Source organism: Schistocerca cancellata, chromosome 9 (assembly GCF_023864275.1).
Source record: "Schistocerca cancellata isolate TAMUIC-IGC-003103 chromosome 9, iqSchCanc2.1, whole genome shotgun sequence".
Lineage (NCBI taxonomy): Eukaryota > Metazoa > Arthropoda > Insecta > Orthoptera > Acrididae > Schistocerca > Schistocerca cancellata.
In genome coordinates, this window is record NC_064634.1 from 402016541 (window position 1) to 402029214 (window position 12674).

Below are 12674 nucleotides of genomic sequence, written 5' to 3' on the forward strand. Positions count from 1 at the left end.
AGATTTCTATGAGAGTGAAATCAAGAAACTACCTAGTCAATGTCAGATAGTTATTAGATAATATTATTTTGGTAGTGATCAATTTGCTTCTTGTTTTTAACTGATGTTCAACAAACGAACAAAAATCGCTGTAAAACACGCATCGTTCTAAAATAGATTAAATACAATTTTTCACGATAAACTTATTAAAAAGTACTCGTAATATGAGAAAAAAGTTCATTACATTAAAATATTACACAATTTTGAATTCATTGCAGTCTGTCTCTAACTGAAGCTCTGTATCATGCATCGCATTTCACTATTACGACACTGGCGGAGAAAGTAGACACACAAAGAATCCTAACTGACAAATTCTGTATTTACATAAAACTAAACCGTATCGGCAGGAGGAGAAAAGTGCTAGCATTAACAAGTAAGTGCTAGTATCAACAACGCTGTGATTCTGCAATTTCATAATTTTTTTTCAGCTTCAGATCTATAGGATAATGAATGGTGGTTATGATAAAAGCAATGGAGAAGATTTCTTAGTTTTCTTGCTGCTTTTCGATCTGACAACTTGTAGCCCAGATAGAGACTGGGTAAAAAGTTGCCACTACTTGTAGACCGTAAATGAGACTGGAACCGACAGCTAAACCAGTTTCCATTTGACAAAGGGAGCTCATTACCAGAGCTAGATTTCCAGGGCTGCTTGCATTACTCATAGTTATTGATAACACAGATAATTAACTTTTTACGTGTGAGATTAGTGAAATGGCCTTCTGGACTCAAAATTATAAATTTATTAATCCGATACTGCAGCTTAAGAGAAAATCTCTCAGAATATTTTAGGAAAATGACAAGAAAATTTAGCAGGATAATTCTGTGCCATTCCACAAAGTAACTCGACTACAACAGAATTGCCAAACATTCTGCAAAGTTGCCAAGTTTCAGTTACAGTAGTGGCTTGAAGAACATGTGTCTCCAGCTGACATCATTTTTAAGTGTGCTGCAGATTAGGAGCATTTTAAAGACCTGGAGCAGACAACTGCGGAGTTGACCAGAGGTGAAGACCTGACAGGCATAAGTTCAATTCCCATTTCTGTAACATGAATCAGGAGATTGTTGTTATTAATAACACTCGGAAGCACCGACTGCTATCAATATTCTTATGCGTAATACCGAGAAAACGCCCCTAAACAACTGACAAAATTCTGTCGGGTGATGTTGGGTTCCCTCTGTTGAACAGAACTCTTTGCCAACCCTGGCAGTCAGTAGTTTCACTCCTGGAAGATGATGGCAGAGACAGCCATTAGATTAAGAAATTTGATTAACATGGTACGGCTTAAAAATCGAGAATATTTTATTCATGTTTACGTATGATGAACATCGGGAGAAACACGTAAACCACATTATCTTCTTCGAACAGTGAAGCTTGAAGGAAGTCTTTCAATATTTTATCTGATAATATCGAGATTTTTCGTTGGTGGTAGGGTACCCTTAGTGACAAAATAATTTTTAAGATTTATAGAACTATTTTAAGTGAGCATTAGATGTTGCAGGCACGTTTATCATTCTCGATTAGTAAGCGTCAAGGCGATAATAACCCCTGTCATATAGCAGGAAATGTTCTTGATTGTATTCTGAGCATCAGAAAGACATAACGTGTCTTCTCTGTCCTATACATAATCGAAAGATGTGAATATTGGAAAAACAAGTAAGATCCCTTCACCTTCTTCCAGCGTTCCCCAGTGAAATGGAAATGTTATTTTTCATGAGATGCCATGTAATCTGATCAGAGTTCATGTTTTTATGTGTATTGATCACTGAAGATTATGGCTGTTTCAGATGCCGAACATGCGTATCGTTAGCTGAGTGTTCATAGTATTCTGTCTAATTCATAGAGATACACAAAGGAAGACAGCAGTGAGTGTTAATTTAATACTTTATTGTCCACTTCATACATAATATCTGCAAAATACATATTTTGTAGCAAAACAGTGTGGATAAGAAGCAGAGCGTGTGGGACACGTTAGCGGCGGCGTCTGTGATGCAGGGTGCGAGGTGCGAGGTGCGCGCGCCGTTCAGTTGGCGGGGCAGCTGAGGGAGGCGCAGCAGCGCGGGTACTTGGCGTTGCGGTTGCCCTCCTCGATGCGGCAGCCCTTCTTCGGGGTCACTGGGTCACACCTGCAACACGCGCACAACACACTCAGTGCTGGCTGCTGAACAGCAACAAGTGCCGGCTAATACTAACGTGTCATTTATCACCTTCATTGGATTAAGGCCATCAATTGCTATCTAAGACAGACTGTGATATGCTACAACTTTACAATCTTACGTTTCACATAATGTGGTGTTTTATCTATTTTTGAATGGTGGGCTCTATGTGGTTCCCAAGTCGTGCAGCGACCGTAAACCATAAAATTGCGACTGGTTGCTCATATTTGGTAATTTTATCTATTTTGCAGCAGCTATCACTACATCGCACTGCTTAGCAAAAAAATGAAGAACCCAGAAGAAACGGTCAGATGTCATTCTAACTTCGTACACATAAAAACAATCTGTAGGTATATAAATCATAAGATGATAGTGGTGGTAAGTTCCTATGGGACCAAACTGATGAATTCGTCGGTGTCTAGGCTTACACACTACTTAATTTAACTTAAACTAACTTACGCTAAGGACAACACACACGCCCATGCCCGAGGGAGGATTCGAACCTCCGAAGGGGGGAGCCGCGCGGACCGTGGCATGGCGGCCTATACCACGCGGTTACACCAAACGGCTAAGTCATCAGAGTTTTAATTCTCATTCTAATTCAAATATCGATATTTTTTCCAAAAAATATCACGTCCGACCTTTCTCTTTGAATGTGTGAAGCGAGTATAGGTGGTGGAAAAGAAGAATTCGATTGTACTGGTGGGTATGAATGGGATAACAAGATTTCTCCGTGAAGAAAGAGCACAATTTTCAACGCAACTGGTGTGCCATTTCTTCACATCGACATTCTTCAGAAACAGTTGCCGAAAATTGTGAACAAAACTCTGATGACAGGATTGGTGTTTGCGGTCGGCGGAGACGTGTGAGGGGAAATGCTGATGCAAACGGTGCTCGACTTTACGGACAGAAACTGCAACGTTTACCTTCAGCACGCAGTTTTGACACTACAACTGCTGGGTCGTTGGGGTCTACAGGAGTGAAAAAACAGAGTTGACATAAAGTGTTCCAGGCAAGTCCGATATATGACGATACCTAACAAAGGATCGATCGGACACCTTTTATTGTGCCAGTTATATGCAGTTACCATTGTCAGCAAAGTGGTTATCCCCAGGCGTGAACGTGCATCGTTTTCAAAAATGGCTCTGAGCACTATGGGACTTAACATCTGAGGTCATCAGTCCCCTAGAACTTAGAACTACTTAAACCTAACTAACCTAAGGACATCACACACATCCATGCCCGAGGCAGGATTCGAACCTGCGACCGTAGCGGTCGCGCGGCTCCAGACTGAAGCGCCTTTAACCGCGTGGCCACACTGGCCGGCGCATCGTTTTCCTTTCAATTCTTACTCTGAGGGGGATAAGCAGGTTGCTAGCATGTTGATGTACAGAATATCTAATAATAAATCAATACTTAAATATCCAGTTCTAAAACTGGCAGTATATTTACAATGTGCGGACGACATTTTTATAGACCAGTGCGTCGATATTTCATCCGTCGAATACATACATATCGATACACATTTAGATATATAAGCAGTCGGTAAAGTCATATCTCAAATATCGATATGTCGGATTCCCAATGTTTTTAAAAATATCAACAGTCTTAGTGTCTAGCGTCGTTACCAGGCCTGGAAAGGTACGTAAGGGGGCGTGCATATTGGCGGATGTTAAGTGATCACTGTCAAGGACACTGAGATGCGACGTACTCGTGTAAGACAGCATTATCAGCACCTAACTGAGTTTAATAGGGGTCTCATTGTGGGTCTCCATCTGGACAGATCGTCGAATCATGCAGTGTCCAGATTTTGAGGAATTCGGATCTGACAGTGGCCTGATGTTGGACTGCATGGGAACTTGAGGCATAGTCGTCCCCAAGTTCCCAGTCGACAATGTCTGGCCACCACAGGGTAAGAGCGCCGTGTTGACCACCAAGCACGTACTAACCACTTCACATCTGGGCCTGTCATCCGAAAGCAAATAACGGACTCCTTACAACACTGTGTGTCATTAAACACTATGCGTCATTAAGCACATGGGTCGGAGACTAGCAGCTGGGCTAGGGAATTACACACGGCTGTTTTTGGAGTGGCGTCGTGACTGATGAATATGGAGATGAACAGCGTTGCATTGTGTTCACTGATGAATCGTGGATCTGCACTACCCTGGATAACCATCGTCAGCGAGTTGCAACAGTTGGAGGCCTACGGAGGCGATCTCGAGAGAGGCAACATTCTTCCAATGTTTTTGAGAGACAATGCGATGTTACTCCAGATGTCATGGTGTGGAGAGCCATCGGGTATGACTTCAGGTGACGGCTGGTAATGACTGAAGGAACTCTGCGCTACAACAGTACACCACAGGCATCCTACCTCCTCATATCCTCTCGTGTTACCTCTCATGCGACGGTATCTTGGATACACTTTTTAACAGAACAATACTCGTGCAAATACAGCACATGTCTCTGGGAACTGTCTGCGTGATGAATGTTCCGAGTGAGGTTTTAAGGGATATGAAAGATCCACCATGGTTTAACAGCCATATCAGAAAAGCGCTACGTAAACAAAGAGCACTTCATCTCAGATTCAAGAGAAGTAAAAACCTAGCTGACAGACAAAAGCTGAACGAAGTGAAAATGAGCGTAAGGAGAGCAGTGAGAGAAGTGTTCAATGATTTTGAAAGCAAGACGTTGTCAACCGACCTGAATAAGAAGATAACAGCGGAGGCCGAAATACTGAATTCAGTCTTTCGAAGGTGTTACACCGCGGAAGATCCTAACAGTGCCCCACCTTTCCATCGTCGTACGAACGTCGAAATGGCAGACATTGAGATAACCGATCGCGGAATTGAGAAGCAGCTACAATAGCTTAGTAATGGAAAGGCGTCAGGACTAGATGAGATATTTATGAGATTCTATAAAGATTATGCGAAGAACGTGCTCTCCTTCTAGCACAAATTTATCATAGATCGCCTGAACAACGAAAGGTACCTAACGACTGGAAAAAAGCGCAGGTTATTCCCGTTTCTAAGGAAGACCGTAACGCAGATCTATACAATTATAGACCTATATCGTTGACGTTAATCTGTTGTAGAATTGTGGAACTTGTTTTATGCTCAAGAATTATGACGTTCTTGGAAAATAAACAGCTCCTCTATAAAAATCAATATGGGTTCCGCAAACAGAGATCCTGCGAAACTCAGCTCGCTCTGTTCCTCCGCGAGATCCACAGCACAGTGGACAACGGCGCTCAGGTTGATGCCGTGTTGCTTGATTTCAGTAAGGCATCTGACACCGTTCCGCATTGCCGTTTAATGAAAAAAAAAAAAACGTGCTTAAGGAGTATCGGAGCAGACCTGCGACTGGATTCACGACTTTCTTGGAGATAGGACTCGACATCGACAGATGTAAAGGTAATACACGGAGTACCACAGGGAAGTGTGATAGGACCGTTGCTGTTTAAAGTATAAATAAATGATCTAGTAGAAAGCGACGGATACTCTTTAAGGCTATTCGAATGATGCAGTCGTCTGTACCAAAGCAGCAACACCAGAAAATAGTAAGAATTAGCAGAACGACCTGCATGCAGGCTCTGCCAGTTGACCCTGAACCTAAATAAATGTAGCATATTGCGCACACATAGGAAAAGAAATCCACTACTGTGATGCTACACTATTGATGACAAACAGCTGGAGACAGCGTCTGCCGTAAAATATCTAGGCATAACTATCCAGAGCGACCTTAAGTCGAATGACCACGTAAAGCAGATAGTGGGAAATGCAGACGTCAGACTCAGATTCATCGGAAGAATCTTAAGGAAATGTAACTTATCCACGAAATAGATGGCTTATAAGGCGCTTATTCGCCCAGTTCTTGAGTATTGTTCATATGTCTGGGATTCCTATCAGGTACGACTGATAGAGGACATAGAGAGGATCCAACGAATGGCGGCGTGTTTCGTTACGGGATCGTTTAGCTGACTCGAGAACGTTACGGAGATGCTCTCACATACATCTCGCGTACTGACCACAAGAAGATAATTCGAGAAATTAGAGCCGGTACAGAAGCTTACCGACAATCATTCTTCCCATGCACTACTCGTGAGTGGAACAGGGTTGGAGGGATCAGATAGTGGTACCGAAAGTACCCTCTGCCACACACCATTAGGTGGCTTACGGAGTATGATGTAGACATAGATGTAGATCAGAATGAGATTTTTCACTCTGCAGCGGAGTGTGCGCTGATATGAAACTTCCTGGCAGATTAAAACTGTATGCCGGACCGAGACTCGAACTCGCGACCTTTGTCTTTCGCGGGCAAGTGCTCTACGAACTGAGCTACCCAAGCACGACTCACGCCCCGTTCTCACAGCTTTACTTCTGCCAGTACCTCGTCTCCTACCTTCCAAACTTTACAGAAGCTTTCTTGCGTACCTTGTAGAACTAGCACTTCTGAAAGAAAGGATATTGCACTTGCCAGTGAAAAGCAAAGGTCCCGAGTTCGAGGCTCGGTGCGGCACACAGTTTCACTCTGCCAGGAAGTGTTATAGATGTAGATGTTTATGTACACCCATGGCCAGCAAGATCTGCAGATCTGTCCCCAAAAGAACATGTGTGGGTTCCATCTCAAAAGTCAACTCAGTCCCAGTGTCACTACTTGGGATATGAAGGAGCACTTTACAACACTACTTGCCTCAGACAGAATACAACCCTTCCCAGTCGAATCAGTAGGTGCATCCAGGTCAGAGGGGATTCATCGTCATACTGAAAACTGAGCTCGTATTGCCAAGCTATTTGTAAATTTGACTCAATATCGTAATCACCGAAATAACATCGGATGCCCTCTCAAACAGCGAAACTTCATTTTGTTTCCTCCTTAGAAGGGTGCTTCACTTTTGTTTAGTAAGCAGTTTATATCTAAAAAGCCCAACAAGTTTTCGCAGTTATTATGCGTTGTATATTTCATGCGTTTTTAATTACTAACCTCTTTGTGTATACTTTTTTTGACTACTGGAAATTGCTACATACACTCCTGGAAATGCAAAATAGAACACATTGACACCGGTGTGTCAGACCCACCATACTTGCTCCGGACACTGCGAGAGGGCTGTACAAGCAATGATCACACGCACGGCACAGCGGACACACCAGGAACCGCGGTGTTGGCCGTCGAATGGCGCTAGCTGCGCAGCATTTGTGCACCGCCGCCGTCAGTGTCAGCCAGTTTGCCGTGGCATACGGAGCTCCATCGCAGTCTTTAACACTGGTAGCATGCCGCGACAGCGTGGACGTGAACCGTATGTGCAGTTGACGGACTTTGAGCGAGGGCGTATAGTGGGCATGCGGGAGGCCGGGTGGACGTACCGCCGAATTGCTCAACACGTGGGGCGTGAGGTCTCCACAGTACATCGATGTTGTCGCCAGTGGTCGGCGGAAGGTGCACGTGCCCGTCGACCTGGGACCGGACCGCAGCGACGCACGGATGCATGCCAAGACCGTAGGATCCTACGCAGTGCCGTAGGGGACCGCACCGCCACTTCCCAGCAAATTAGGGACACTGTTGCTCCTGGGGTATCGGCGAGGACCATTCGCAACCGTCTCCATGAAGCTGGGCTACGGTCCCGCACACCGTTAGGCCGTCTTCCGCTCACGCCCCAACATCGTGCAGCCCGCCTCCAGTGGTGTCGCGACAGGCGTGAATGGAGGGACGAATGGAGACGTGTCGTCTTCAGCGATGAGAGTCGCTTCTGCCTTGGTGCCAATGATGGTCGTATGCGTGTTTGGCGCCGTGCAGGTGAGCGCCACAATCAGGACTGCATGCGACCGAGGCACACAGGGCCAACACCCGGCATCATGGTGTGGGGAGCGATCTCCTACACTGGCCGTACACCACTGGTGATCGTCGAGGGGACACTGAATAGTGCACGGTACATCCAAACCGTCATCGAACCCATCGTTCTACCATTCCTAGACCGGCAAGGGAACTTGCTGTTCCAACAGGACAATGCACGTCCGCGTGTATCCCGTGCCACCCAACGTGCTCTAGAAGGTGTAAGTCAACTACCCTGGCCAGCAAGATCTCCGGATCTGTCCCCCATTGAGCATGTTTGGGACTGGATGAAGCGTCGTCTCACGCGGTCTGCACGTCCAGCACGAACGCTGGTCCAACTGAGGCGCCAGGTGGAAATGGCATGGCAAGCCGTTCCACAGGACTACATCCAGCATCTCTACGATCGTCTCCATGGGAGAATAGCAGCCTGCATTGCTGCGAAAGGTGGATATACACTGTACTAGTGCCGACATTGTGCATGCTCTGTTGCCTGTGTCTATGTGCCTGTGGTTCTGTCAGTGTGATCATGTGATGTATCTGACCCCAGGAATGTGTCAATAAAGTTTCCCCTTCCTGGGACAATGAATTCACGGTGTTCTTATTTCAATTTCCAGGAGTGTACTATTACTGTTTTGCACCTGAGTGCAGTTCAGTAGGGCGTGAGCTGTGTCTAATCGTGAATGGACAATGATGTCTGTATACACTGCTGAGTCCTTCAGCGTTCTTTCAGGGGTCATGTCAAGCTTCGGGCAGGAAGCGCTGTAACCATTGAAAGTTGTCCACCGCATTGGAGTACACTACAGCGGCGTTATTCTAACTTTAAACCACTGTCGTGAGGCACAAAACATTAAAAGCTCTTTCTCGCCAGCTGTCAACAACACTAGCTGACAATCGCTGCCTACAAATTATGGCTATTGGAAAACCTGAGGAGAATGCAGCTGATCTGACTGCCTTTTTAGAGGCAACTGGCTGAGCTATGTCTACACTGATAGTATGTAAGCTCCTCTACACTATCAATTGTACCTTCTAGGCGTCCATTACAGACAAAAGAACGAAACAACCTCTAGAACTATAGTGCGCGAAGAAGGTGAGCAAGGGAAACCTGCAGTGGAAAGTGAACTAATGGTGTCGGGTTATCTGCATTGACGAGTGCAGCGTTTGTGTGGCACCTGATGAGTGCCGTGGAAGAGCGTGTAGGTGGCCACGTATCAATGCATGTCTTCCGCATACAGTCTCAAAGATTTAGCTATGAGGTGCGTCAGTTTTGGGCCGGTGCCGTGTACAGATGTCGGAATCGCCGTCAAGTTGTGATGTGTTCATCTTTCAAGATGATAATGCATGAAGACATTGCTCCCAATTCTGATCATCTTCCTTCGGGAGGTAAGAATCAACCGAATGGAGTAATCTGGTGCATCTGTTGATGATATCCCGGTTAAGCACGCTTGGGAACAAGTTGACACTTGCAGTGCACTATCGCACTAACCCTCTTCATGCACAGCATGAACTCAGACGGGCCGTCCTTGGAGACTTGGGCAGGCTTGAACATTAACGTCCCTTCCACCCTGTGGATAGCATGCCAAGGAGGACCCAAGCTTATAACAGTGTATAAGGTTGAGAAACAAGGTATTGGATGCTAGCCAGCTGCCTGCGAGAGCTGTACAGAAAATAAGTTCCGATTGATCGCGAAATGGTAACCACAACGAAAATCAGAAATGTTTTATTTGTATCAGTTAGCTACACCTTCCAGCTACTGCTCTACGTAGTCGCCGTCCTGACTTAGACATTTGTCGTAGCGTTGTACCAGCTTTCCAATACCCTCGTTATAGAAGGCAGCCGCCAGCGCTTTCTACCAATTCTCTACGCTGGCCTACAGCTCGTTGTCTATTCCAAAATGTTGTGTTCATAGCCAGCGGTTCAGGTGAGCAGAGATGAAACTCAGAGGGAGACAATTACGGGTTGTATTGTGAGTAATCAAACGTTTCCATTTGAAAACTATGCAGGAGCATCTTTATTGCCCCTGCACAATACGACTGAAAATTGTGTTGAAGAAGAAACCGCACGACACTTATGTAATGTTGGCTGCATAGCTTCAGACGAATTTTGTCATCAGGCCCTCGTACTTGGCGGGAGACACTATTTTCTAGGCATCTTTACGCGCTCACTGTGAGCGCAGAAACGAGAAACACGACGTGATGCTATCTAGGGTCATACTAGAAACACTGCCCAACACGTCTGTGCAAAGCTTTATCGGATTTTCACAGTCGTTTCCATTTCGCGACCGAGTGGTTCTTACTTTCTGAACACCCCACGTATTTTGATTCCACAGCTGAATACTTTTCGACACATTAACTTTCTTTTCTTCTTCTTCTTCTTCTATACAAGCTAGCTGAGGACCACGACATTCATTTACTGTTTTTGGGGTGGGTTTTGATGTTCGTCCAGTAGCTTCGCATTCTCTGGTAGTGTTGGTCTTGCCGCTCCTTGGTTCTATAAGGCACGTCTTTTTTCTTAGTGGTTTTCTTTGGGACCTCACTAGCTTCAGCATTCTTCTGCAGTGCGCCTCGTCTTTTAAGTCTCTTTATGTAGCTCGCAATTCCTGCAGATCTTCTATCAATTCCGCCAGTCGTGGTGACTTGATCACCTTCTTTCATCAGTAATCGAGAAGCTGACTGGTCAACCTGCTGCGATGCATCATGTAGACATGTTCCTAACCACGTCCGTGATTTTTTTCAGAGGATTTCTAGAGTTGCTGTTTGGTCGTCTTTTATATCCGTTAATTTCCTCGACTGGTTCCCGAATCTTCCTCATTATCTTTCTCTCCCGGATTTTAAGTTTCTCTGTGAGACCCTACCTTCTGAGTACTAGACACTCTGCACCATATACGGCTCCAGAGCAGATTACTGCCTGATAATGGTTCATTTTTGTGATACACGAAAGACTCTTTCTGTCATAGGGGCTTATGGTCAGATGACATGCCACTTCCAACCTGTTTATTCGAGTTGATAATACTATTATTTCGGACAGACTTGGTCCCAGCAATTCTCACAGGAGTTTAAACCTGTTTTCTCCCTCTAGATGCAATGCACGTGAAGGATCACTGATGTGATTTATTGTGTATTTTCAAGAGACATATTTGGCACTGTATTTGTTGCTTCTTGAATGAGAGCACTGAGCTATTCACTGAAGTTTCTGTTGAACTCTACAGAAGTGTCAGATCGTCGCGAATACTAGGCAATCAGCACTGAACCCATTGCGTCTGCATCGCTGATAGATACCATTTGGAAGTCACTGTCTAGCTCCTTTCACCATTCTCTTTTTACCTTCTCTAGTTCACCTTTGAAAAGACGAGGAGCTCATCTCCCTGCCTTTATTTCAAGGAATTAATAGTTTTTTTCTTTAGATGCGTATGACTCATTCTTTCATTCCCTGCTCGACTTGAAACCAATAGCGTTCACAGATATACAGGTGAAGCAAAACTTTCAGTAGTTTATTTATCAATCTCTTTGGTCATTTTTCATCACCGTAGGGGAATTCCTGGCTTCGCCATAGACAGCAACTGCTACAAGTTACTACCATTACATCCTATTCTACCGCATTTTCATATTAAACACGTAATACCAATTTAAATTTGAAAAAAATCCTAAAACAACGTGAACAACCATTCTTGCTATCATTACACCATCAATGGAAAATAATACGCATTGTTCCAGACCATACTAGCAGTGGGTTCTTGTCTCCCTCTGGTAACTGCTGTAGGCTGCCAGTCGGCGGTCCTTCCACTGAAGCCTCTCCTGTTTAAGAAATGCCGAACATCATGATGGAAGTGCGGTGGAGCACCATCCTGTTGAAAGATGAAGTCGGCGCTGTCTGCCTCCTGTTGTGGCATGAGCCAATTTTCCAGCATGTCCAGATACACGTGTCCTGTAACGTTTTTTTCGCAGAAGAAAAAGGGGCCGCAAACTTTAAACCGTGAGATTGCACAAAACACGTTAACTTTTGGTGAATTGCGAATTTGCTGCACGAATGCGTGAGGATTCTCTACCGCCCAGATTCGCACATTGTGTCTGTTCACTTCGCTATTAAGAAGAAATGTTGCTTCATCACTGAAAACAAGTTTCGCACTGAACGCATCCTCTTCAATGAGCTGTTGCAACCGCGCCGAAAATTCAAAGCGTTTGACTTTGTCATCGGGTGTCAGGGCTTGTAGCAATTGTAAACGGTAAGGCTTCTGCTTTAGCCTTTTCCGTAAGATTTTCCAAACCGTCGGCTGTGATACGTTTAGCTCCCTGCTTGCTTTATTCGTCGACTTCCGCGGGCTACGCGTGAAACTTGCCCGCACGCGTTCAACCGTTTCTTCGCTCACTGCAGGCCGACCCGTTGATTTCCCCTTACAGAGGCATCCAGAAGCTTTAAACTGCGCATACCATCGCCGAATGGAGTTAGCAGTTGGTGGATCTTTGTTGAACTTCGTCCTGAAGTGTCGTTGCACTGTTATGAGTGGCTGATGTGAGTGCATTTCAATCACGACATACGCTTTCTCGGCTCCTGTCACCATTTTGTCTCACTGTACTCTCGAGCGCTCTGACGGCAGAAACCTGAAGTTCGGCTTCAGCCGAACAAAACTTTATGAGTTTTTCTACGTATCTGTAGTG

At 45.1% G+C, this 12674-nt stretch overlaps 1 protein-coding gene across 1 annotated transcript in view; it reads right to left on the reverse strand.

Moving 5' to 3' along the window:
- Window positions 1–1903: 1903 nt before the first annotated feature.
- The window catches only part of LOC126101053 (U-scoloptoxin(16)-Er12a-like), a 110983-nt gene continuing 100212 nt past the window's right edge, over window positions 1904–12674 (reverse strand). Inside the window, exon 4 of the mRNA XM_049911720.1 lies at window positions 1904–2163. Coding sequence (XP_049767677.1) covers window positions 2061–2163 — 103 coding nt within the window. The 3' untranslated portion in view covers window positions 1904–2060. The remainder of the gene's footprint in view (window positions 2164–12674) is intronic.